Genomic DNA, 27,984 nt, shown 5'->3' on the forward strand with positions numbered 1-27,984 from the left:
CTTTTAGCCACAGTATAGTTCTGGTGAATCTGCACTGCACCCTCTCCAAGGTCAATATATCCTTCCTGAGGTGTGGTGCTGTTGGTTTGCTTTGTTATGCTTCCTAATCATTCTCAGCTTTGAGCCAAGTCATCCATTTTAAGTTGTTCACATCCTGAGACCTCGTCAAGCTAGAATAAGTGTGATCATTGCAGTTTGGCTGTAACAATAGCGGGCAGGAAGTCTAATGGATAAGCAGCCAGGATGTCTTCTGTTCCTTTGTATCATAGAAGCAGTCATTGTGTCATAGCCTGGAGGTTTGTACGGAGGGAGCATCGGGTGACATGACTTGACGTCAAAGGAGAAGGTTTTGGACTTTAGTGGGAGGGATAAGTAAGGTTTCCTGAGAACAGTGAGGGCCCTTCTGGGATGAACTCATAGGCAGTTGGAAGAAAATCACCTACAGAAGCCAAGCCTGATCACCAGACAGTACGAGTTCATTGCATCACCATAATAATTACTGTATCTTTGTGTCTGAGTAACAAACTTGCATTTGGACAACACACTCGAGCCTAAACCACGAGGAATTACTTAATTGAGTTGAAGAAGTTTCCTTACCCTTACATGTTGGCGTCCCTAGGCGAGCCCGAGTTAAAGTGTTTAAAGAAAGGCAAGTTGTATTGCTAGGCACCGTTCCGACTAAGTGCAATAAATTAGTGGGTCATCCCTCGGGGCATTTGAAGGAGTTTAGCTTGCGACATAGATTGTGAAATAGATTGGTGGGCTATCCTTCACGTTATAAAAAGGGAGCATTTGCAACTGAGTGAAAGAAATTAGTGGACGTTCTTTTGGTGACATGTTGAGGTACTGGAGTTAGGTGCAACGACAGAAGATTTGGTCAGTATTATTCCGAAATATGTAGACAAGAAGCTGGGAGCGTGCAGATCATTGGTGTCTGAGGCAGACAGTCTGGGATAGATATCAGAATTACTTAAAAGGTTACAGAAAGCAAAGAAAATTAAACAGCAGGATTGGAAAGCCTTGATTATTCTGTGGCAAACTCAGAAAATAACCAAATTCGAAGAGGAACTAGGGGAGAAGCATATGGCAGAGATGATGAATAAGAGTAGGTTGTGTGAGGTTGAGAAGTTGTTAGAGGACAAAAAACAGCATTGAGGTCTCTGTCTGGATCACTATTTTATTTCCAGGCTGAGATTAATGATAAGATCAGAAAGCTAATGCAGTGCGAGACAGAGCTGTAAGAGACGTGGGGGACTGGTAGAACAATACCAACATAAAAATGATGAACTGGGTACTGCTGTAAGGGGTGTTCTTAAAGCAGCAAGTGGAAGACCAGAAAACTGCTGGAAAGGGAGACAATCATGAGGTGCATCAAAAACATTTTGAGAATTGAAAGATCAGTTGAAGCAACAGCGAGATCTAACCTTTACTATATCAGGTTGACATGAACAGAAATATCAGGGGGAGAAGTAGAATACAATGAAATAGCACAGGCTGTGTGGGAATATCAATACAGCAGGAAAGAAAAGGGCAACCTGAAAGCGAATTGTGATATCAATGACTTCGAGGTAAAAGGGGTCATGATGCTCCCTAAGGTAACAAAGAAAGATGCAAGGGGTGAGGATTTGGGAACCACCACAGTATTGTTTGATGCTTGGCAATTAAAAGAGATAGATCAGAATATCCCACAGATTAAACCTAGGGTGGATCTGCGCCCCAGTATAACTGCAATAGAACTTACAAAATTGCGATGAGGGAGAGGGGGTGAAATTGGTACTCCATGTGCGCCATTCACATGTGGCTAAGTCTCTTTCTACCTCGATTAAGAAAGGCACTGGGATCTGGTGAAAGAGGCAGAGTGGAAAGCCATGGGTCAGCATCTGATCACAACACCCTAAAAGACCTGCTGGAATGCAAGCAGGAGAGTAGTGAGCCACCGAATGTGTTTGCAGACCGATTATGGAATTGCTATCAAGCAGCCTTTCCCAGGCATGATCGTAATAGTGATGACAGATTTGAAGTAAGGCAGTGGATTCAATAGCTGATTGGGGCTGTGCATGACAGATATAATGCAATTAGTGATGTTTCTGATCCCTCCAATGATAACCACAATGAAGAATGGGTTACAGGATGGATGAACCAGAAGTGGGAACAAGTAAAATCCCAAAAGGCAAAGGTTCATTCGATACAGCCCACTAATAAATGCCCCATTCCCCCCACATGGAGGAATGAGGAACAACCAAAATATTGCCTCCCCATCCAGCACTCCCCTAAAGGGCAGGCTGGATCAACTCCAGGATGTTGGCGTTGTGGGCAAATGGGCCATCTTTACAAGGAATGCCCAAAAAGAGACCAGTCAGAGGAAAGGCCCAGAGGGACGAGGAACTATTGAGGTCGAGTGCTTGTGGAAGGAGATTGAGGAATTAAAACAATGTATGAGGGAATCTGGACAAGTAGGTTGGGAGTATGTGACAGGGTCCAAGCTGAGTAATGACCCAAGCATGCTGACAGGCAGCGGCCATGCTGGTACGGGGATCAGTGAGTGAGCTGCACTTGGATCCCTATGACAGGCCTCTGCAACTGTGGGGCGGAGGGGTAGATGGCGAATGTTGTTGCTTGATACCGGGACAACACACACGTGTTTGGAAAGAGATTCCCCGGACATTTGCCTACAAAGGGGTGAGGAAGATGACCAGCAGGACGCAGACTCTGAACAGCAGAATTTCTGAGAGTCCACTGGAGTGAGAGGTGCAGCTGGACGAGGAGCCTAAAACACAGCCTCATATTGAGACCTTGCAACGTTCACCATTTATGAGGAGTATGTCCAAAAAAGTGTAAGAGACTCCCAGGCAACCATCTGGGCACGCTATTAGAGCTCCAACAATGGCGTCAGCTGTAGAAATTCGTGAGACTCCCAGGAGACAGCTGCATCAGAGACTTGCTAACATTCTACTCTGTGAAAACAGCAAGGTTTCGACTGAAAAACCTCCGAGGAGATCACTGGGTGCCAGTGCTACACAGAAATCATCTCAAACTGACTGCTGGAAGAATTTAGCTGTCTCTTGCAAAAGGCTCTCACAGGGAGAAGGGTGTACAATGTTGGCCAGAGGCTGCAAGAACTACTGAGTTTGTTACAAATTGCTGAACAGCTTGTGAACTAAAGTAACCTGAGCTCAGACACTGGCCTGTGCTGGTGAAAACCAGTTTGAACTAATTAAACTATGTGAAAAACAAGGGATATATCACAAGAATGGAGCCTTATTTGGACAAGGAGTGATACCAGGGTCCTTGGGCCTGGTCCAATAAGGAGAAGATACGAACGAGGTGAGCAGGCCTAAACCAACAGGAAAGAGTCAGCATAGCTCGAAGAGATAAGAAAGAGAATAAGTATGGAGATTCTCGGGCATAGAGCCAGCGAGAAACTCCGGAGACCAACCATCGCAGAAGTGGAAGACCCTGCGTGAGCAACACGGCGACGACGTAAAAGAGAGAGAGAACGGAACGCCTGGCCAGCGACAGCTCTCCCCTTTTTCGGGTATTATCCTTTATTTTCTGTGACTAGGTCAGGAAAGGTCAGAGGAAGCTAGTGGGTATGTGTATCGATTCTAGCTTTGTCATAAACTGTATAACCCAGTTTGAGTTGCATGCTTTTGTTTAACCAAGTGTATAAGCCTTATTCTTACATTGTACAACAACGTGAATAAAGTAAATTGTTAGTTAAAGAAAGGACTGAGTTTCCTTCTCTTTGTACTAAGCCATTAACCGTAGCCGGTGGATTAGGTGGAGGGTGGCTCTCCTGTAACCCCGATATCCCAATCACCCAGCCTGAGCCTGAATTAAGAGGACTTAGTCCCACATGACGGCCAGAATCAAGTGGGCGAAGGGAACACAGGGGCCAAAGGGGAGTTGACTCCGCGCCACGGTTTACAATAAGTAGAAACTCAAGCTGAGGGAAAATGAAGAACTCTCCGAGATACAGTACACTGAAGCCTCAGGAACAGAATTGGAAAAGGTGAAGGAGGCATGAAGACAACTTCAAGGAGGCCACAACTTGGCAGAGAAACACAGAAATCGTCATCGAAAAGAGATAGTTGGTTGCTGGCTGTTGAAGGACCGCCACGGAAGAGGAAGCTGGATAGAAAATCCGAGGGCAAGCAGCATGCGGACATAAGATGCAACGCAAATGAAGAAAACTCGCTGATAAAGCACATTGAAGCAGCAGGTGCAGAATTGGAAAGGGTGAAGGAACTCAAAGCTTGTTCGAAGAAAATCACTGCATATTGCCAGCCAGCGATCCAGGCTAGCAAATTCATGCTCAACAGTCAGCAGTGAACACAATTGGCTTGGACACAATGGCCGAAAACTAGAGGAGCACGTGGATATGAAATGCGAGTCAGATATGCAGAATGAAATGCAAACTCTAAGCCTTAGCAGAAGAGTCAATGAGGAGTTTGAAACCAGGAAGTTAAACAAGAAAATGTGGAAATGGACAAGAGGGTAAAGTTTCGGGGCAATCGCCTTGCATCACTGCCATCAGCTTGGTGCTTGAGTAGAGGTCTTTGTCAGTAAAAGACACGTACACCTCTCCAAAGGAATCATGGAATGATGCCATTAGATAAACCCATCCATTCAAACAAGCACACTGGAATTTCAGGAACGAAACTAGCAAATTGGGAGCTGTGCAGTCAATGCAGAAGAGGAAGAGGAAGTCAATGCAGAACCTCTGACAGTGGGCGAAGAAAGGACAAGTGAAATGATGAAAAAGCAGGAAATGGAGAAGGCAGAAGTACTAGAAGCTGAGGAGAAAGTCGAAGAAATGGATGAAGCTGAAGGCAGAAGAGCAGAATATGGAGAAAAGTGAAGAGAACGCCCAAGATGGTGAGTAACCTGAATCTTCAAAGAACTTTGGCGAGCTGCAGACTGTTGTCATCAGCTTCTTCAGAGAGAGAAAGCTATTGGTCACTTCCGTCAGCATCAGGGAATCCAGGAAACGTGGCCATGTAACCTTTCTCCCTGGAAAGGACCCAAGTCGAGCGATGGTGTCAATCCACCTGGGTTTGTATACTCTATTATATATTCTTAATTGTTCAATTTGTTTTCCTAATTGTTCTGATTCTTATTTTAAGGCTCCCATGAGCAAACAGGAATTCCACATATTTATCAGTATCTGTAAAATTCTTAGTAAATGTTGCTACTTTGTAATTTTTAAGATTGCAGACTCAAATTGAAAATAAATGAACCACAGTTTAAAAACTAAGGTTCATTGGGGGGAAATGTTAGAATCTATTTTGTTATGCTTCCTCCTCAAATCATTCTCAGCTTTGAACGAAGTCACCCATTTTAAGTTGTTCACATCCTGAGACCTCGTCAAGCTCGAATAGGTGTGAACATTGTAGTTTGGCTGTAACAATAGGGGGCAGGAAGTCTAATGGATAAGCAGCCAGGATGTCTTCTGTTCCTTTGTATCATAGAAGCAGTCATTGTGTCGTAACCTGGAGGTTTGTACGGAGGGAGCATCGGGTGACATGACTTGACATCAAAGGAGAGAGTTCTGGTTTGTCTTTGCTCCCTCCCCCACCCCATTTCTTTCTCAATCCCTTTACTTTGTGTTTGGACGGCTGCTCTCCTGCCATTTATGTCTCATCCAGACACACCTTTTGTTTCTCTAATTGGCTTTGTATTATGAAACCTTTTGTCATTTAATCTCAAGAAATGCTGGAAATACTCAGCAGGTCTGGCAGCATCTGTGGAGAGAGAAGCAGAGTTAACATTTCAGGTCAGTGACCCTTCTTCAGAACTGGCAAAGGTTAGAAATGTAATAGGTTTTAAGCAAGTAAAGCGGGGTGGGGGGGGATGGGTGGGAGGCGGTGGCGCGCAAGAGATAGGACAGAGGCTCACAGAGAATAACTGACCGGAAGGTCATGGAACAAAGGCAAATGGTATGTTAATGGTGTGGTGAAAGACAAAGTGTTAGTACAGAGAGGGTGTTAATTGACAGAAAAATGAACAGTCCTCGCCCAAAGCACAAACGTGAAAAAAGTGGGTGGGCACATGGTAAAAAAAAAAGAATGATAAAACAAACTAAAACAAACAAATAAAAAATTAACTAAAAATAAAAAGTAAAAATGCTTCTGATATGTCTTCCTTTTTCCTCAACTGAGGATTCCCCTCCACTGTGGTTGACAAGGCCCCTGACTGTGACTGGCTCATTTCCCGCACCTCTACCCTCACCCCTTCCCCTCCCTCCCAGAACCGCGACAGGGCTCCCCTTGTCCTCACTTTCCACCCCATCAGCCTCCCTATCCAAAGGATCATCCTCTGCCATTTCCACCACGCCCAGTGTGATGCCACGACCAAACATATCTTCCCCTCCCTTCCCCTGTCAGCATTCCAAAGGGATCGCTCCCTCCGCGACACCCTGGTCCAATCCTCCATTACCCCGAACATCTCATCCCCTTCCCACAGCACCTTCCTATGCAATCGCAGGAGGTGTAATACCTGCACTTTTACCTCCTCTCTCCTCATTATCCAAGGCCCCAAACACTCCTTTCAGGTGAAGCAGTGATTTACTTGTACTTCTTTCAATTTAGTATACTGTATTCGCTGCTCACAATGTGGTCTCCTCTACATTGGGGAGACCAAACATCGATTGGGCGACCGTTTTGTGGAACACCTCCGCTCAGTCTGAAAGCATGACTCTGAGCTTCCAGTTGCTGGCCATTTCAACACACCCCCCTGCTCTCATGCCCACATATCTGTCCTGGGAATTCTGCAGTGTTCCAGTGAATATCAATGCAAGCTTGAGGAACAGCATCGCATTTACCGATTAGGCGCACTACAGCCTGCTGGACTGAACACTGAGCTCAATAATTTCAGAGCATGACTGGCCACTCTTTTAATTTTTTGTTAATTTTTCTTTTTTTTACTTTTTATTTGTTTATTTTATTTTAGTTTGTTTCATCATTCATTTTTTTTTTACCATGTGCCTACCCACTGTTGATTTTCATGTTTGTGCTTTGGGCCAGGGCTGTTCATTTTTCTGTCAATTAGCACCCTCTCTGCACTAACACTTTGTCTTTCAACACACCATTAACATACCATTTGCCTTTGCTCCATGACCTTCTGGTCAGTTATTCTCTGTGACCCTGTCCTATCAACACCTTGCCTTTTGTTATCTCTTGCCCCACCCCTGCTTTATTTGCTTAAAACCTATTACATTTCTAATATTTGCCAGTTCTGAAGAAGGGTCACTGACCTGAAATGTTAACTCTGCTTCTCTCTCCACTGATGCTGCCAGACCTGAGTATTTCCAGCATTTCTTGTTTTTATTTTAGATTTCCAGCTTCTGCAGTATTTTGCTTTTATTTATGTCATTTAATCTCTCCTGCCCGCCACCCTATCACAGACCTTCCCTTTTGTTGTTCTTCCCCCACCCCCGTTCTTTTGCTTAAAACCTATTCCATCTCTAATCTTTCCCAGTTCTGATGAAAGGTCACAGACCTGAAACGTTAACTCTGTTTCTCTCTCCACAAATGCTGCCAGACCTGCTGAATATTTCCAGCATTTCTTGTTTGAGAAGAATCTGGACTTTAGTGGGAAAGGTAAGTAGGGTTTCCCGAGAACAGTGGCAACAGCTCATTGGCAATTGGAAGAAAAACCACTTACAGAAGCCAAGCCTGATCACCAGGTGACAGGAGTTAATTGTATAACCATAATAATTACTGTACCTTTGTGCGAGTAATAGACTTGCATTTGGACAAACACTCGAGCCTGAACTATGAAGAATCACTTAACTGAGTTTCAGAAAAGGTTTGCATCTCTATAGCGTTTTTCATGGCCACCGAATGTCACAACGCACTTTACAGCCAATGAAGTACTTCTGAAACATAGTCCGTGTCCGTGTTGTAATGGAAGAACCGCGGCAGCCAATTTGCGCACAACAAGCTCCCACAAACATCAATGTGATAATGACCAGATAATCTGTTTTTGTGATTTTGATTGAGGATAAATATTGGCCAGGACACCGGGGATAACTCCTTCGCTCTTCTTTGCAATAGTGCCAAGGGATCTTTTACAACCACCCGAGCAAGCAGATGGGGCCTCGGTTTAATGTCTCATCCAAAAGCCGGCACACCTCTGACAGTGCAGCATTTCCTCAGTACTGCAATGGAGTGCCAGCCTTGACTTTTTTTGCTTAAGTCCTGGAGTGGGACTTGAACCCAGCACCTTGTGACTCAGAGGCAAGAGTGCTACCCACTGAACCACAGCTGACACTCTTAAGAAGCCTCCTTACAGGTGCCCAGAACTGAATACAATACTCCAGATGAGGTCTAAACAGAGCTTTGTACAACTGTAACATAACTTCAAGTCATTTGCATTCCAGCCCTCTTGAGATGATGGCTAACATTCCATTCACTTTTAAATTTTTAAAAATTAGTCCACTAGTTTTTAGTGATTTTGGAACATGGACCCCTAAATCTCTCTGCACCCCTCCAGTTCCCAGTTTCTCACCATTTAGAAAGCACTCTGATTTATCTCTCTCATGTCCAAAGTGGATGACCTCGCACTTTCCCCACCTGCTACAGTTTTGCCCATTTAATTTACCAATGTCCCTTTGCAATTTTCTGTGCCCATCTACACTACATACCATGCCACCTAACTTAGTGTAATTCACAAACTCTGGCTCTCTGTTCTTTCATGTAAATCATTGACAACTGTAATGAAAAGCTGAAGCCCCAGTACAGATATACTTGCCATAGAGGGAATGCAATGGAGGTTCACCAGACTAATTCCTGGGATGGTGGGATTGTCTTATGAGGAAAGAATGAGGAAACTGGGCCTGTATTTTGCAGAGGTTTGGAGAATGAGAGGTGATCTCATTGAAGCTTACAAAATTCTTACAGGGCGTGACAACGTGGATAGAGAGAGGATGTTTCCTCTGGCTGGTGATTCTAGAACAAGGGGACATAAGCTCAGAATAAGGGGCAGGCCATTTAAGACTGAGATGAGGAGGAATTTCTTCACTCAGAGGGTGGTGAGCTGTGGAAGTTTAATCATTGAGCATGTTCGACAGAAATCAATAGATTTCTGGATATTAATGACATCAAGGGATATGGGGATAGCGTGGGAAAATGGCGTTGAGGTAAATGATCAGCCATGATCTAATTGAATGGCGGAGCAGGCTCGGTGGGCTGAATGGCCTATTCCTGCTCCTATGTTCCTATGGGACGGCACTACTCACACTCAGCCAATTTGAGTACTCACCCATTACCTCTACTGTTTCCTACCTCCTAACCAATTCCGTACAAGTCAAAAGACTGCCTCCAACAGAACGTGCTTCCGTATTTTCTAACAGTCTCTTGTGTGGAACCATATTGAATACCTCTGGAAGCCCATACAAATAATATCCATGATTATGAAGGGTGGACAATGGAAAGCCATCACTGAAAATTATGGACTGTCTTCTCAATATTCAGCTGAAGGAGGTTGTGACTCAGCCAAGGCTTGTGTTGAAAAGACAGTCTGACAGTACCAAACGTAAGAACATAAGAAATAGGAGCTGGAATATGCCAATCAGCCCTTCAAGCCTGCTCTGCCATTTAATAAGATCATGGCTGATCTTCGACCTCAATTCCAACTTCCTGCACTATCCCCATATCCCTTAATTCACTTAGCACCCAAAAATCTATCAATCCCTGTCTTGAATAGACTCAACGACAAATTCCACAGCTCTCTGGGGTAGAGGATTCCAAAAACTCACAACTCTTCAGTGAAAAAGCTTCGCCTTGTCTCAGTCCTAAATAATCAACCCCTTATTCTGAGACTGTGACTCTGTGTTCTCGATTCTCCAGCATCTACCCTGTCAAACCCCTTAAGAATTGTATATATTTCAATTAGATTACCTCTCATTCTTCTAAACTCTCAGAATCGTTACAGTGCAGGTGGCCATTCGGCCCACCGTGTCTGTACTGGCTCTCTGAAAGAGCAACTCCCTCAGTTCCATTCCCCCGCCTTCTCCCCATAACACTGCACATTCTTCCTTTTCATATAACTGTCTAAATCCCTTCTGAATGCTTCAATTGAACCTGCCTCCAACCACACTCTCAGGCAGCGCATTCCAGACCTTAACCACTCGCTGCGTGAAAAAGTTTGTCCTCATGTCACTTTTGCTTCTCTTACCAAATACTTTAAATCTGTGCCCTCTCGTTCTCGATCCTTTCACAGTGGGAACAGTTTCTCTCTATCTACTCTGTCCAAAGCCCTCATGATTTTGAATACCTCAATCAAGTCACCTCTCAGCCTTCTCCAAGGAAAACAGTCCTAACTTCTCCAATCTATCTTCATAACTGAAATTCCTCATCCCTGGAACCATCCTCATAAATACTCTTGTGAAACTCCAGGGAATATAGTCCCAGTGTACTCAATCTCACCTTATAGGACAATCCCCTCATCCCAGGAACCAGTCTAGTGAACCTTCGTTGCACTCCTTCTAGGGCAAGTATGCCCTTCTTTAGGTAAGGAGACTAAAACTGCACACAGTACTCCTGATGCAGCCTCACCAAAGTCCTGTATAACTGTAGTAAGACTTCTTACCTCTTATACTCCAATCCTTTCTAATATAGGCTAACATACCATTTTCCTTCCTAATGCTTGCTGTACTTGCATGTTAACTTTCTATGATTCCTGTACAAGGACATCCAGGTCCCTCCAAATGTAAACATTTCCCAGTCTCTCACCATTAATAAATTTTCTGCTTTTACATTTTTCTATTAACGTGCATAATTTCACGCTTCACGACATTCTATTCCATCTGCCAAGTTCTTGCCCACTCACCCACCATGCTTATGTCCCTTTGCGTCCCCCTCACCATTTATTTTCCCACCTAACTCTGTATTGCCAGAAAACTAGGATACGTTACACTCAGTCCCCTCATTTAAGACATTAATCTAGATTGTAAATAGTTGAGGTCCAAGTATTGAGACATGAAGGTTAAACGAATGCCAGGTGCAGGAGAGAGCTTGCAGCAGGACCCAAAGCCGGAAGGCTTTTTTTATTCATTCTTGGGATGTGGGCATCGCTGGAAAGGCCAGCATCTATTGCCCATCCCTAAGTGAGAAGGTGGAGGTGAGCTGCCTTCTTGAACCGTTGCAGTCCATGTGAGGTAGGTAAACCCACAGTGCTGTTCGGGAGGGAATTCCAGGATTCTGACCCAGCGACAGTGAAGGAACGGTGATATAGTTCCAAATCAGGATGGTGTGTGGCTTGGAGGGGAACTTGCAGGTGGTGGTGTTCACATGCATCTGCTGCCCTTGTCCTTCTAGGTGGTAGAGGTTGCGGGTTTGGTGCTGTCTAAGGAGCCTTGGTGAGTTGCTGCAGTGCATCTTGTAGATGGTACACACTGCTGCCACTGTGCATCGGTGGTGGAGAGAGTGAATGTTTCTAGATGGGGTACCAATCAACTGGGCTGCTTTGTCCTGGATGGTGTTGAGCTTCTTGAGTATTGCTAGAGTTGCACCCATCCAGGCAAGTGGAGAGTATTCCATCACACTCCTGACTTGTGCCTTGTAGATGGTGGACAGGCACTGGGGAGACAGGAGGTGAGTTACTCGTCGCAGAATTCCCAGCCTCCGACCTGCTCTTGTAGCCACAGTATTTATGTGGCTGGTCCAGTTACCTTTCAGGTCGATGGTGACTCCCAGTATGTTGATGGTGGGGGATTCAGCAATGGTAATGGCATTGAATATCAAAGAGATGGGTAGACTTTCTTTTGCTGGAGATGGTTATTGCCTGGCACTTATGTGACACAAATGTTACTCGCTACTCCCCAACAACAACTTGTATTTATATAGCGCCTTTAATGTAGTAAAGCGTCCCAAGGTTCTTCACAGGAGCATTCTCAAACAAAATTTGAAACCGAGCCACATAAGGAGATATTAGGGCAGATGGTCAAAAGCATGGTCAAAGGGAGAATAAGAGTAAAGGAGTCTTACCCAAGTGAGGTGAAGAGGCAGAGAGGTGTAGGGAGGGAATTCCAGAACTTAGGGCCGAGGCAACTGAAAGTACAGCCACCAGTAGTGGAATGATTAAAATCTGGGATGCTCAAGAGGCCAGAATTGGAGGAGGGCAGACACCTTGGAGGGTTGTAGGGCTGGAGGAAATTAGAGACCGGGAGGGGTGAGGTCATGAAGAGATTTGAAAATGAGGATGAAAATTTTTTAAGTTGAGTCTTTTTTTGACCAGAAGCCAATGTAGGTGAACGGAATTTGGCGTGAGTTAAGACACGGGCAGCAGAGTTTGGATGCCCTCAAGTTTACGGAGGGTAGAATGTGGGAGGTCAGCCAGCATTGCATTGGAATAGTAAAGTCTAGAGGTGACAAAGGCTGGGTGTGCCTTTGTCGTGTGCTAATCCGATGCCAAGGTAGCAGCGGTCTGTCACAACACAATTACTTCCTGGGTCATTTCAGAGCACAGTTAGCAGGAAGTAGCTGAAGATAGCCAGGCTGCACTTGGGTAAGGACAGCCACTTTCCTTCCCTAGGACATTAGTGAACCAGTTAGGTTTTTAAGACAATGCAATAGCTTCATGACCACTTTTATTGATACTAGCTTTTTATTCCAGGTTTATTTGTTGACTATTCAAAAAATGAATTAAAATTCACAAACATCCATGGTGGGATTTGAACTCACGTTCTCTGGATCATTCGTCCAATAAAATATCAACGAGGCCAATGCGCCTGAGTAGGACAAAAGCTTCTGGAGGACAAGTACAGGAGGGATCTCAGAGCAGGGCCCAAGGCCTGAATCTGAAACTTGCTCTGATGTTGTCAGGCCAGAGCGGGGCTGGAGGCAGGAAGGAAAAATCTAGACAACTACAAAAGTCTGAAGGAGCTATATATAGTTCAATCTACCTGAAGTGTTGTGGTAGCTATGCTGTACAGATGGAGGTGCCGGTTTGACAGGCAACAGGCAGCTGATTTCCGAGTTAGAATGGGAAATGTTCTCAAAGCAACAGCTACAGGCATGGCAGAGAATGGCAACAGCTAAGTGCTGACTTTTGTAACATTGGAAAATCCCTTGGAGAATGTTTATCTATCCTAAAATGGGATGCGTGGCACAGGTACCAATTATTCTCTCACTCCTCCTGACCACACTCCAAGCTCTGCTCATCTGTAAATTGATTTAAATCTCCCCCCTTCACCCCACTACAAATCCTTAATTCTTGCCTCTATCAAGTTAAGTAGTCTAATCTGGTTTAGTTGAAATGGAATCCACCTCTCCCTTCAATGGTTAGCACACTTGATCTCTATGGTGTTAGCTGCCCAGATCATTTCCATGCTGAATCCCAAAATGCAGAATCCTGGGTTAACTTTCTGAGCAAATGAGTAGTACATACTGGTTGGGTAGCAAGTACAATCGACAGATGAAGGTAACGTTGCAATTGGAAATCGGGAAATGGCAGACTTGCTAAACAGCTACTTTAAATGGGTCTTCACAGTAGCAGTTGAGGATGAAGTACTAGAGATACAAAGAAAACCAAAAATAATCCAAGAGAAGGAACTAAAGTTTCAAAAAAAAAAATTGGTAATGGCCAAACTAAAGAGATTAACAGGCACCAGGATCTGATGGTTTCCACTCCAAGGTTTTAAAAGAAGTCTGTGAGGAAATTGTTGATGCTTTCGTCATGATCTTCCAAAACTCTCTTGATCCAGGAATTGTCCCCTTAGATTAAAAAACTACCATTGTCACTGTATTATTTAAAAAGGGTAACAGCAATAGACTGATAATTGCCTAGTTTATTAGCTTAATATTTGTTGCGGGGAAGTTAGTCGAATCTGTTATTAGGGACAGAGTGACTTGAGCATTTGGACAAATAGGAACTGATCAGATTCATAGAATGGTTACAGCACAGGAGGTGGCCATTCGGCCTGTTGTATCTGTGCTGGCTCGCTGCAAGAGCAATTCAGCTAGTCCCACTCCACAGCCTTTTCCCCTTAGCCCTGAAATTTATTCTTTTCAGGTGAAAGCCATGAATGAATCTGCCTCCACCATACTGTCAGGCAGTGCATTTCAGATCCTAACCACTCGCTACGTAAAAAAGGTTTTCCTCATGTCGCCATTGGTTCTATTGCCAATTACTTTAAATCAGTGTCCTCTGGTTCTCGACCTTTCTGTCTCTCTATCTCCTCTGTCTAGAACCCTCATGATTTTGAACACCTCTATCAAATCTCCTCTCAATCTTCTTTTCTCTAAGGGTCAACAAGGATTTGTAATGGGCAGGTCATGTCAAACAAATCTAGTTTATTTTTTCAGGATATAACAAATGTAGCAGATAAGGGAGCATCTGTGGATGTTATTTACATGAATTTCCAGATAGCATTCAACAAGGTTCCACATAAGAGACTTAACAAAAATGAGGGTGCATGGATTGGAGTGACGTGCGTAGGGAATAGGTTAGGAGGTGGGAGACAGAAAGGAGGGCTAATGGGTATGTACTCCAACTGACGGGATGTGACTAGTGGTGTCTCCACGATCTGTACTGTACTAGGGCCTCTGCTTTTCACAATGATTATAAATGACTTGGATGAAGGAACAGTATTGCAGTGTAGATGGGAACAGAAAGTTGCAAAGTGAGTGAGCAAAAATGGCAGATGGAGTTCAATATGGAAAAGTGTGAGGTCATCCACTGAAGCTAGGAACTGTGGAGGAGTAGGGAGACTGAAGAGTTCAAATACAGAAATCACTAAAAGCTAGTGGACAGGTACAAAAGAAAATTAATTAATAAGGCTAACGGAATGTTGGCCTTTATCTCAAGAAGGCTGGAATACAGCTGCTGCATCAATGATTTTCCTTCCATCATAAGATCAGAAGCAGGGATGTTCACTGATGGTTCCACAATGTTCAGCACCATTCATGACTCCTCAGATACCGAAGCAGCCAGTGTCCACATGCAGCAAGACCTAGACAACATTCAGGCATGGGCTGATAAATGGCAAGTAACAGTCACACCACACAAGTGCCAGGTAATGACCATCTCCAACGAGAGAGAATCTAACCATCTTCCCTTGATGTTCAATTGTTCAATAGCATTGCCATCGCTGAATCCCCCCTGTCAATATCCGGTGGGGGAGGGGGGGTTATCATTGACCAGAAACCTAAGTGGACCACATAAATACTGTGGCTACAAGGTCAGAGGCTGGGAATCCTGCGGCGAGTAACTCACCACCTGACTCCCCAAAGTCTGTCCACTATCTACAAGGCACAAGCCAGGAGTGTGATGAAATACTTTCTACATGTCTGGATGGGTGCAGCTCCAATAACACTCAAGAAACTCACACCATCCAGGACAAAGCAGCCCACTTGATCGGCACCCCATCCGCCACCTTCAACATTCACTCCCTCCACCACCGACGCGCACTGGCAGCAGTGTGTACCATCTACAAGATGCACTGCCAAGCCTCCTTCGACAGCACCATCCAAACCTGTGACCAGCTGGAAGAACAAGGGCAGCAGACGCATGGGAACACCATTATCCGCAAGACCCCTCCAAGCCACACACCATCTCGACTAGGAACTATATCACTGTTCCTTCATCATTGCTGGGTCACAAACCTGGAGCTGCCTTCGTAACAGCATTGTGGGTGCACCTACACCATGTGGACTGCAGCAGTTCAAGGCAGCAGCTCACCACCACCTTCTCAAGGGCAATTAGGGATGGGCAATAAATGCTGGCCTTGCAGCAGCGCCCTCATCCCATGAACAAATAAAAAGAGTGAAAGTTATGCTACAGCTGTATAGAGCTCAGGTTAAACCCCCATCTGGAGTACTGCAATCAGTTCTGGGCACCGCACCTCAGGAAGAAAATATTGGTCTAGGCAGGAGGGTGCAGCACAGATTGACCAGAATGATAGAAGAAAAAAAAACGATTTGCATTTATATAGCGCCTTTGTCAGCCACAAGATGTCCCAAAGTGCTTTACAGCCAATGCGGTACTTTTGAAATGTAGTCACTGTTGTGAAGTAGGAAATGCAGCAGACAATTTGCGCACAGCAAGCTTCCAAATAGCAATGCGATAATGACCAGATAATCGGTTTTACTGGTGTTAATTGAGGGATAAAAAACAGCCAGGACACTGGGGATAACTCGCCTGCTCTTCTTTGAAATAGTGCCAGAGGGTCTTTTACATCCACCTGAGGGGGCAGACAGGGCCTCAGTTTAACGTCTCATCCATATGATGACACTGCTGACAGTGCAGCACTTCCTCAGTGCTGCAGTGGAGTGTCAGCCTAGATTTTTCTGATCAAGTCCTGGAGTGGGACCTGAACCCAAACCTTCTGACTCAGAGGCGAGAGTGCCACCAACTGAGACATAGTTGACATTGTTATACTGGGGCTAAGAGGGTAAAATTATGAGGACAGGCTGCATAGATTAGGCTTGTACTCCCTTGACTATAGAAGATTAAGGGGTGATCTAATTGAGATGTTTATCATTAAAGGAGTTGATCAGGAAGATGGAGATAAACTCTGTCCTCTGGTGGGGGAGTCCAGAACAAGGGAGCATAACCTTAAAATTATTAGTCCATGCAGGGGTGATGTCAGGAAGCACTTCTTATACACAAACTGTGGTGGAAATCTGGAACTCTCTCCCCCCACAAAAGGTTGTTGAGGCTGGGGGTCAACTGAGAGTTTCAAAACTGGGATTTTTGTTAGGCAAGGATATTAAGGATTATGGGACCAAGGTGGGTAAATGGAGTGAGGATACCAATCAGCCATGAATTAATTGAATGGCAGGGCAGGCTTGAGGGGCTGAATAACCTCCTCTTTTTTTCTCAATGGTTAGAATGAACAGCTTGGTGATGGGGTCTTGTAAATTCTGCAATGTAGAATTTCTGTTTCACAGCACCCTCAAAAGGGAAAAATACTTGACAGCAAAAAGCCAATTTCAATTATATTAAAAGGGAGCATGCCCAGATAATCTGGAAGACCACTGGCAAATAAGGCAACGCAAACCATGGGAATCGTTCAAACAGCTGGTTAGAGTAGAGACTAAACACATTCCCATAAGTAAAGAATATGCAGCAAAAGTTGGAGTTCATTGGATGACTGGAGAAAGTAAAATGTGGCTTCAAAGTGATACAACAACTTGCATTTATATAGCTCCTATAATGCTGAAAAAGCCCCAAGGGCCACCAGAAATGGGTAAGGGAACAAAACTGGCACCAAGTTGAAGTAGCAGATATTAGGACAGGTGATCAAAAACTTGGTCAAAAAGTAGGCTTTAAGGAAGACCTTAAAGGAGGATGGTCAAGTGGAGAGGTTTAGAGAAGAAATTCAAGAGTATGGAGTCTAGACCAGTGTTCCCTCTAAGCTGCACACGGGAGCAAATGCACAGCAATGGCACAGGCTCTTACAAGTTGTCCCCTCTAAGATATAGCACATGCGCAGCTGCACAAAAAAAATTAAAGGTACAGCGCTTTGAAATGAACAGGCCATGTACAACAAAAAAAAAAGTACATTGGTCCAGACAGCCGAATGCACGGCCAATGGTGGAGTGAAGTGGGGGGTGGATTCACAAGAGGCTAAATCAAAGGAACACAGACATTGGGGAGGGGATTAGTAGGTTAGAGAGACTGCGGAAGGGCGGGGGGTGGGTGGGGGTGTCAAGGCATTTAAACACAAGGATGTGAATTTTAAATTGGAGCCTTTGGGAAAGCAAGAGTCAATGTAGGTCTGTAGGGAGAGGGACAATGGTGAGCAGGACTTGGTGTAGGTTAGGATATTGGCAGCAGCATTTTGGAGAAGCTCAAATTTACAGCGCAGAGAGGATGGGAGATCTCACATAGATGGCCAGAATTACCAGGTGTCTTGGTAATGTAAATAGGGGAAAAGCAATTTCCACTGGTCAGTAACTTGAAGTGAAAAATTTATCATTATCAATAGAATAACGGGAGCGGTTAAGAGAATTACATAAAATGTAGGACATGGAATGTCCAACCACAAACAGTCGGGGAAGCAGAATCTACAAATGTTTTTAAAAAGGAAATGGATAAATATTTGAAAGTGGAAAATCAAAAAATGTTCTGGAATAGGGCAGGAGAGGGGCCTAATGGAAAGGTCTTACAGATCAAAGGCACAGCGCATGATAACCTGAATGGGGAAAGGACAGGGGAATGGGACTGAGCTCATTCAGAGAGATGGCACAGGGGCAATGGGCGAAATGGGGAATGGGACTGAGCCCTTTCAGAGAGAGGGCACAGGGGCGATGGTGGAATGGGGCTGAGCTCTTTCTGAGAGAGGGCACAGGGGCGATGGGGAATAGGGCTGAGCTCTTTCTGAGAGAGGGCACGGGGCGATGGGGAATAGGGCTGAGCTCTTTCTGAGAGAGGGCACAGGGGCGATGGGGAATAGGGCCGAGCTCTTTCAGAGAGGGGGCACGGGGCAATGGGGAATGGGGCTGAGCTCTTTCAGAGAGAGGGCACAGGGGCGATGGGGGAATGGGGCTGAGCTCTTTCAGAGAGAGGGCACAGGAGCGATGGGGGAATGGGACTGAGCTCATTCAGAGAGATGGCACAGGGGCAATGGGGAATGGGGGAATGGGGCTGAGCCCTTTCAGAGAGAGGGCACAGGGGTGATGGCGGAATGGGGCTGAGCTCTTTCTGAGAGAGGGCACAGGGGCGATGGGGAATAGGGCTGAGCTCTTTCTGAGAGAGGGCACGGGGCGATGGGGAATAGGGCTGAGCTCTTTCTGAGAGAGGGCACAGGGGCGATGGGGAATAGGGCTGAGCTCTTTCAGAGAGGGGGCACGGGGCAATGGGGAATGGGGCTGAGCTCTTTCAGAGAGAGGGCACAGGGGCAATGGGGGAATGGAGCTGAGCTCTTTCTGAGAGAGGGCACAGGGGCGATGGGGAATAGGGCTGAGCTCTTTCTGAGAGAGGGCACAGGGGCGATGGGGAATAGGGCCGAGCTCTTTCAGAGAGGGGGCATGGGGCAATGGGGAATGGGGCTGAGCTCTTTCAGAGAGAGGGCACAGGGGCGATGGGGGAATGGGGCTGAGCTCTTTCAGAGAGGGCACAGGGGCGATGGGGGAATGGGACTGAGCTCATTCAGAGAGATGGCACAGGGGCAATGGGGAATGGGGGAATGGGGCTGAGCCCTTTCAGAGAGAGGGCACAGGGGCGATGGCGGAATGGGGCTGAGCTCTTTCTGAGAGAGGGCACAGGGGCGATGGGGAATCGGGCTGAGCTCTTTCTGAGAGAGGGCACGGGGCGATGGGGAATAGGGCTGAGCTCTTTCTGAGAGAGGGCACAGGGGCGATGGGGAATAGGGCTGAGCTCTTTCAGAGAGGGGGCACGGGGCAATGGGGAATGGGGCTGAGCTCTTTCATAGAGAGGGCACAGGGGCAATGGGGGAATGGAGCTGAGCTCTTTCATAGAGAGGGCACGGGGCATGGGGCAATGGGGCTGAGCTCTTTCAGAGAGAGGGCACAGGGGCGATGAGGGAATGGGGCTGAGCTCTTTCAGAGAGAGGGCACAGGGGCGATGGGGAATAGGACTGAGCTCTTTCAGAGAGGGGGCACGGGGCAATGGGGAATGGGGCTGAGCTCATTCAGAGAGATGGCACAGGGGCAATGGGGAATGGGGGAATGGGGCTGAGCTCTTTCAGAGAGGGGGCATGGGGCAATGGGGAATGGGGCTGAGCTCTTTCATAGAGAGGGCACAGGGGCAATGGGGGAATGGAACTGAGCTCTTTCATAGAGAGGGCACGGGGCAGTGGGGAAATGGGGCTGAGCTCTTTCAGAGAGGGGGCACGGGGCAATGGGGAATGGGGCTCAGCTCTTTCAGAGAGGGGGCATGGGGCAGTGGGGAATGGGGCTGCTCTTTCATAGAGAGGGCACGGGGCAGTGGGGAAATGGGGAATGGGGCTGAGCTCTTTCAGAGGGGGCACGGGGCAATGGGGCTGAGCTCTTTCAGAGAGGGGGCATGGGGCAATGGTGAATGGGGCTGAGCTCTTTCAGAGAGAAGGCACAGGGGCAATGGGGCTGAGCTCTTTCAGAGAGAAGGCACAGGGGCAGTGGGGAAATGGGGAATGGGGCTGAGCTCTTTCATAGAGAGGGCACAGGGGCAATGGGGGAATGGAGCTGAGCTCTTTCATAGAGAGGGCACGGGGCAGTGGGGAAATGGGGAATGGGGCTGAGCTCTTTCATAGAGAGGGCATGGGGCAGTGGGGAAATGGGGAATGGGGCGGAGCTCTTTCAGAGAGGGGGCATGGGGCAGTGGGGAATGGGGCTGAGCTCTTTCAGAGAGGGGGCATGGGGCAATGGTGAATGGGGCTGAGCTCTTTCAGAGAGAGGGCACAGGGGCAATGGGGGAATGGGGCTGAGCTCTTTCAGAGAGAGGGCACAGGGATGATGGGGGAATGGGGCTGAGCTCTTTCAGAGAGAGGGCACAGGGATGATGGGGGAATGGGGCTGAGCTCTTTCAGAGAGAGGGCACAGGGGCAATGGGGAATCGGGCTGAGCTCTTTCAGAGAGAGGGCACAGGGGCGACGGGGGAATGGGGCTGAGCTCTTTCAGAGGGGGGCACGGGGCAATGGGGAATAGGGGAATGGGGCTGAGCTCTTTCAGAGAGAGTGCACGGGGCGACGGGGGAATGGGGCTGAGCTCTTTCAGAGAGAGGGCACAGGGGCGACGGGGGAATGGGGTTGAGCTCTTTCAGAGAGAGGGCACAGGGGCAATGGGGGAATGGGACTGAGCTCATTCAGAGAGGGGCCACGGGGCAATGGGGAATGGGGCTGAGCTCTTTCAGAGAGAGGGCACAGGGTTGATGGGGGAATGGGGCTGAGCTCTTTCAGAGAGAGGGCACAGGGGCGATGGGGAATAGGACTGAGCTCTTTCTGAGGGCACAGGGGCGATGGGGAATGGGGCTGAGCTCTTTCAGAGAGAGGGCACAGGGGCGATGGGGAATGGGGCTGAGCTCTTTCAGAGAGGGGGCACGGGGCAGTGGGGAAATGGGGCTGAGTTCTTTCAGAGAGTGAGCACTGGGGCGATGGGGGAATGGGGAAAGGGCAGGGTAATGGGATTTCAAGAAAGAATCATTCTGGGCAGATAGGTTTTGCCTATCCCTAGTTGCCCCTGAGGTGGTGGTCCTGAGCTGCTTTTCTGAACTGCTGCAGTCTATGTCGTGAAGGTACTCCTACAATGTTAGAAAGTGAGTTCCAAGAGGTGAGCCACCCCCTGTAGGGTGCCCAGCCTCTGACCTTCTCTAGTCGTCAAGGTATTTATCTGACTGGGCTGGTTGAGTTTTTAGTCAAAAAGGGCTCGCTCTTTGAGAGACATGGGCTGATCGGGGAAAGAGCAAGGGGGTCAGCTCTTTCAGAGAGGAAGACACATGGTGGCCAAATGGGAAAAGGCAAAGAGTTATGGGACTAATGGGATAGCTCCTTTAGAGAGAGAACATAAGAGCAATGGGCCAGTTGGGCTCCTTCTGTGCTATAAAATTGTGTAAAAGCAAAAACATGCTATGTTGCCATTTTGCCTGTGTTGTGGCGTCAGAACTCCACTACTCATTCTAACTTGGAAATCAGTAAGTCCAATCTTCATGTAGTAATATATCATACTAACAACGTTCTTACCATCACTGTCTAAAATATAATCTCGAGGAAACATGATACCACAACCCATGATATCACCCTTGTAGCAGCGAGGGCCAAAGGGATCTCCCACTCCACTTCCTTGGAAAAGCTTGCCATCATCTGAGAAAAGAAATCAGAGAATTCAGTAACACACACACACCGACACAAGTCCTGTCTCTCTTCCTCTCACACCCAGGCATAGGTACACACACACACAGACAATGTCTCTCTTCTCACCCACACACGTACATACTGGCTCTCCCATATATACACACACACAGAGACACAACCACACAGATAAAATGCTGCTCACAAAGCCAAAGAGGCACTGGCCATCTCTCACAAAGACACAGGCTATTACAACAACAGCTTGCATTTATATAGCACCTTTAATGTAGTAAAACATCCCAAGGTGCTTCACATGAGCATTATCAGACAAAATTAGACACTGAGCCATATAGGGAGATATTATGACAAAGGACCAAAAGCTTGGTCAAAGAGGTAGGTTTTAAGAAGTGTTTCAATGGAAGAGATAGATAGAGAGGCAGAGGTGTAGAGAGGGAATTGCAGAGTTTAGGGCCTTGGCAGCTGAAGGCATGGTAGCCAATTAAGAGGCCAAGAAAAACAGAGATGTGCAAGAGGCCAGAACTGAAGGAACAAGGAGATCACAGAGGGTTTTAGGGATAGATTATATTACACAGAATTCCCCCACTCCCAGGCAATGTGTCTCTTTCACATAGGCAGCTTGATATACAAACACACACAATGTCTTACCCCTACACAATGGACAATATGCCTCTCACACACAGAAAACTTGACACTCATCCATGCCTTTGTTACTTCTAGACTCGACTATTCCAATGCACTCCTGGCTGGCCTCATTCCTTGCACCTTCAATAAACTTCAGCGAATCCAAAATTCCAACCTGTTACCCTTGTACTTGCTGACCTACACTGGTTCCCAGTCTGGCAATGTCTCAATTTTTAAAAATTCTCAACCTTGTTTACAAATTCCTCTATGTCCTCACCCCTCCCTATTTCTGTAATCTCCTCCAGCCCTACACCCCTCCAAGATATCTGTGGGTCTTGCACATTCTAATTTTCTTGGCTCTACCAGTGGTGGCCATGCCTTCAACTGCCAAGGCCCTAAGCTCTGGAAGTTCTCTTTGACCAAACTTTTGGTTCTAATATATCCTGTAACTCAGTGTTAAACTTGTCTGATGAAACTCCTATGGAACATTTTGGGATGTTTAATGATATTAAAGCTAGTAGATTAACTAGTACTGTTAGTGAGCGTTTGAACTAATTTTGCAGAGGGAAGGGGAATCAGAAAATAGCAGAAAGGAGCAGCAATGAGATCAAAGTACAAAGAGATATAAAGAGCAGTAAAATTAGAAATATCCCAAAAATTGGAGGGGCCAGATTGAGAAAAATAGCTAAAGTGACAAGGGAAGTATTAAACTGTATGTATATCAATGTCTGTAGTGTAACTAATAAGGTTGGTGAGCTGCAGGCACAAATTGCTACATGGGATTATGACGTGGTTGCACGAATATAAACATAGTTCAAGAAGGCCAGGGATGGGTTCTTAATATTCCAGGTTATCAAATATTCAGGGATGATAGAGAAGGAAAAACAGGAGGGGGTGTGGCAGTGATAAAGTTCTAAATAGAAAGGATTTCTAGATGATTCTAGGACTTGAGTTAAGTAACGGTGGGGGAGCTTTTTATATAGAGGTCCAAACAGTGAGATGGTGATAGATAAGCAAATTTGTCATCAAATTTCAAAGGCTTGTCGCAAAAAAAAAAGTAACATTAGGAGACTTTAATTATTCTCATATAGATAGGGAAAAACATAGCACTAAGGGTAGAGGAATTTTTGACATGTGTACAGGAGAAATTTCTCAATCAATATGTCTCCAGACCAACAAGGAAGGAAGCAGTGTGGGATCAAGTTCTGGGAAACAAAATGGGCAAGTGGACTGTGTTACAGTAGGAGACCATCTAGCCAGCAGCGACCACAACATAATTCGGTTTAAAATAATTATGAAAAGAGATCAGAAAATATTGAAGGTGAAAATGCTCAACTGGGGCAGAGCTAATTTCAGTGATTTAAGGAGGGACCGAGCACAGATTGAGTGAAAAAGGCAATTGGAGGTTAAAGCAGTAATGGAGCAATGAAAGGAATTCAGGGAAGTGTGAGTTCAGGTACAAACTAGACATATTCCTTTGATGGGAAAAGGTAGAGCATCCAAAGCTAATGTACCCTGGATGACAAAGGAAATCAAAGTTAAAATAAAACAGTAGGGCGGCACAGTGGCGCAGTGGTTAGCACTGCAGCCTCACAGCTCCAGGGACCCAGGTTCGATTCTGGGTACTGCCTGTGTGGAGTTTGCAAGTTCTCCCTGTGTCTGCGTGGGTTTTCTCCGGGCGCTCCGGTTTCCTCCCACAAGCCAAAAGACTTGCAGGTTGGTAGGTAAATTGGCCATTATAAATTGTCACTAGTATAGGTAGGAATATGGGATTAGTGTAGGATTAGTATAAAAGGGTGGTTGATGGTCGGCACAGACTCGGTGGGCTGAAGGGCCTGTTTCAGTGCTGTATCTCTAATCATAATAATCTAATCAGAAACACGAGGCTTACGACAAATGTCAGGAGCAAGATTCAGTGAATCACCAGGAAGATTATGGAAAGTACAGGAGGGAGAGAGACGGTATGGATATGGAATTGGCTCAGTGATGGGAAGCAGAGGGTGGTGATGGATGGATGGTTTTCAGACTGGGAGCCGGTTTGCAGTGGTGTTCTCCAAAGGGCAGGTATAGGTCCATTGCTCTTAAATTTTTACAAACAACCTAGACTCAGGTGGGTAGATGTGGAAAGGATGTTTCCTCTTGTGGGTGAGTCCAGAACTGTTTTAAAATTAGGGGTTGCCCTTTTAAGACAGCGATGAGAAGAAATTTTTTCTCAGAGGGTTGTACGACTTTGGAACTCTCCGCCTCAGAAGGTGGTGGAGGCGGGGTCATTGAATATTTTTAAGGTGGAGGTAGATAGATTCTTGTTAGGCAAGGGAATCAAAGGCTGTCGGGGGTAGATGGGAGTGTTGAATTCAAGACACAAACAGATCAGCCATGATCTTATTGAATGGCAGAGCAGGCTTGAGGGGCCGAATGGCCTACTTCTGCTCCTAATTTGTATGTTCGTTTGTAGGTATAAAGAGCAGCACTGTAAAGTTTGCAGATGATACTAAACTTGGTAAAGTAGTAGATAGTGATGAGGATAGTTATTGGCTTCAAGATGGTGAAATGAGCAGAAACATGGCAGATGGAGTTCAATGTGGTGAAGTGTGAAATACTGCACTTTGGGAGGAGTAATCTGGAAAGACAGGAAAGTATAAATCATACAATTTTGAAAAGTGTCGATGAACAGAGAGACCTTGGTGTCCAGAGACACAAGTCTATAAAGGTGGCAGGGCAGTTAAAAAAGCATATGAGTTATTCGAAGGAGAGGGATAGAATATAAAAGCAGAGAAATCATGCTAGAACTTTATAAATCACTGGTTAGACCTCCGCGGGAGAATTGTGGATAATTCTGGGCACCACACTTCAGGAAAGATGTAAAGGACTTAGAAAGGGTACAGAGGAGGTTTAACCAGGATGTTATCAGGGATGAGGAACTTCAGTTATGAGGAGAGGTAGGACTGTTCTCCTTGGAACAGAGAAGGTGAAGAGGTGACCGAATAGAGTTTTTCAAGATGAGAGGTTTTGATAGAGCAAATAGAGAAAGGCTGTTCCCTCTGGAGAGTGGGTCATTAACCAGAGGTTATAACCTGAAGAAGGAATTTTCCTCCACACAAGATCAGGGGGCAGGTTGTTCAACCTTGCCCGTCTAAGAGCGAAGTCCAAAGTATGGAAAGTCCTCATCAGGGAACTCCTCTTTGCTGACAATGCTGCTTTAACATCTCACACTGAAGAGTGCCTGCAGAGTCTCATCGACAGGTTTGCGGCTGTCTACAATGAATTTGGCCTAACCATCAGCCTCAAGAAAACAAACATCATGGGGCAGGATGTCAGAAATGCTCCATCCATCAATATTGGCGACCACGCTCTGGAAGTGGTTCAAGAGTTCACCTACCTAGGCTCAACTATCACCAGTAACCTGTCTCTAGATGCAGAAATCAACAAGCGCATGGGAAAGGCTTCCACTGCTATGTCCAGACTGGCCAAAAGAGTGTGGGAAAATGGCGCACTGACACGGAACACAAAAGTCCGAGTGTATCAAGCCTGTGTCCTCAGTACCTTGCTCTATGACAGCGAGGCCTGGACAACGTATGTCAGCCAAGAGCGACGTCTCAATTCATTCCATCTTCGCTGCCTCCGGAGAATACTTGGCATCAGGTGGCAGGACCGTATCTCCAACACAGAAGTCCTCGAGGCGGTCAACATCCCCAGCTTGTACACACTACTGAGTCAGCGGCGCTTGAGATGGCTTGGCCATGTGAGCCGCATGGAAGATGGCAGGATCCCCAAAGACACATTGTACAGCGAGCTCGCCACTGGTATCAGACCCACCGGCCGTCCATGTCTCCGCTATAAAGACGTCTGCAAACGCGACATGAAATCCTGTGACACTGATCACAAGTCGTGGGAGTCAGTTGCCAACGTTCGCCAGAGCTGGCGGGCAGCCATAAAGACGGGGCTAAAATGTGGCGAGTCGAAGAGACTTAGTAGTTGGCAGGTAAAAAGACAGAGGCGCAAGGGGAGAGCCAACTGTGCAACAGCCCCGACAAACAAATTTCTCTGCAGCGCCTGTGGAAGAGCCTGTCACTCTAGAATTGGCCTTTATAGCCACTCCAGGCACTGCTTCACAAACCACTGACCACCTCCAGGTGCTTATCCATTGTCTCTCGAGATAAGGAGGCCCAAAAGAATAGGTTCAAAACAACTGGGTAAAGATCTAGAGGGGAGATGAGGAGAAATGTTTTCACTCAGAGTTGTCAGGATCTGGAACTCTCAACCTGAAAAGATGGTGGAAGCTGATTCCATAAATAATTTTAAAAGGGAGTTGGACAGGTACTGGAGGATGAGGAACTTAGAGTTACAGACAAAAAGAGGGGATGTGGGACTAAACACAACTGCTCTTTCAAACAGCCGGCACAGGCCTGTTGTGCTGTAATTTTCTATGATTCTCTATACAAGGTGCTATATAAATACAAGCTGTTATGGTCGCACACACAGAGAATAGAACTAGTCTTAACCTAACCCGCTCGGCAGGAAACAGACCGTAACAGGCTGGTCACCCACATCACACCATGGCCAACATAACGAGCACACGGGCCAGGCAGACAGACGCGCACACACAACTCAATAGACATGCGTACAGTGGCACAGTATGTCTTTCATAAAGGAACCATCACACACAGGCAGGAACTCGCCCTTAATCACAGTTACTGTCTCACCAACACTCGCACAGGTACAGCTGCATACACTGTCACAATCTCTCTCAGTCTCTCATACACACTCGAATGGTCACTCACACTGGTGCTTTGATATTTGTGCACAAACGGTGTGCTATTGTACATGTGCATTGGCGCCGTTACATTATGTGCACTGGTGCCATATGTTATACACATTAGCGCTAGTATATATTACACCGTTGCGCATTGCCGCTGCTGTATACACTCCTTTGCGCATTGGTGCTGCTGCATCACACGCATTGGTGCTGTTATATCTGAACCTTTGCGCATTGGCACTGTAACATTACACACATTGGTGGTGCTGTTTGATATAAATGCATTGGCGCTGTGGCACATCATCACACACACATATTTAACAATATACATTTTAATCAACAGGAAAAGGCCATCCGGCTCAACCAGTTCGTTCCTTTTGCATAGATCAACCCCACCTTCTCCCATATCCCTCAATCCCACCAACCCGCCTTCTCCCCATATCCCTCAATCCCACCTACCCGCCTTCTCCCCATATCCCTCAATCCCACCCACTCACCACCTCCCCATATCCCTCAATCCCACCTACCTGCCTTCTCCCCATATCCCTCAATCCCACCTACCCACCTTCTCGCCATATCCCTCAATCCCACCTACCTGCCTTCTCCCCATATCCCTCAATCCCACCTACCCACCTTCTCCCCATATCCCTCAATCCCACCTACCCACCTTCTCGCCATATCCCTCAATCTCACTTACCAACCTCTCCCCCATATCTCGCAAACCCCATGCGCCTAGTCTTGAATATTTCAGTTAGCTCATCTCAAAGTCTTCTCCTTTCCTTGAAAAACAGGCCTAAACTTCTTAATCTTTCTTCAGATCTGAAATTTGTGATCCTTGGAATTATATTTGCTG

General features: G+C 46.3%; 1 protein-coding gene across 3 annotated transcripts in view; it reads right to left on the minus strand.

Annotated features, from left to right (window-relative positions):
- The window catches only part of spryd3 (SPRY domain containing 3), a 312,897-nt gene that overhangs the window by 30,019 nt on the left and 254,894 nt on the right, over window positions 1–27,984 (minus strand). For 2 of the 3 annotated variants that reach the window (XM_068025007.1, XM_068025006.1), the window contains exon 9: window positions 21,626–21,745. The exons of the other annotated variant lie outside the window; for it this stretch is intronic. In XM_068025007.1, coding sequence (XP_067881108.1) covers window positions 21,626–21,745 — 120 coding nt within the window. The remainder of the gene's footprint in view (window positions 1–21,625; window positions 21,746–27,984) is intronic. 3 annotated transcript variants of the gene reach the window in all.

The sequence above is a fragment of the Heterodontus francisci genome, chromosome X, assembly GCF_036365525.1.
Source record: "Heterodontus francisci isolate sHetFra1 chromosome X, sHetFra1.hap1, whole genome shotgun sequence".
Taxonomy (NCBI): domain Eukaryota; kingdom Metazoa; phylum Chordata; class Chondrichthyes; order Heterodontiformes; family Heterodontidae; genus Heterodontus; species Heterodontus francisci.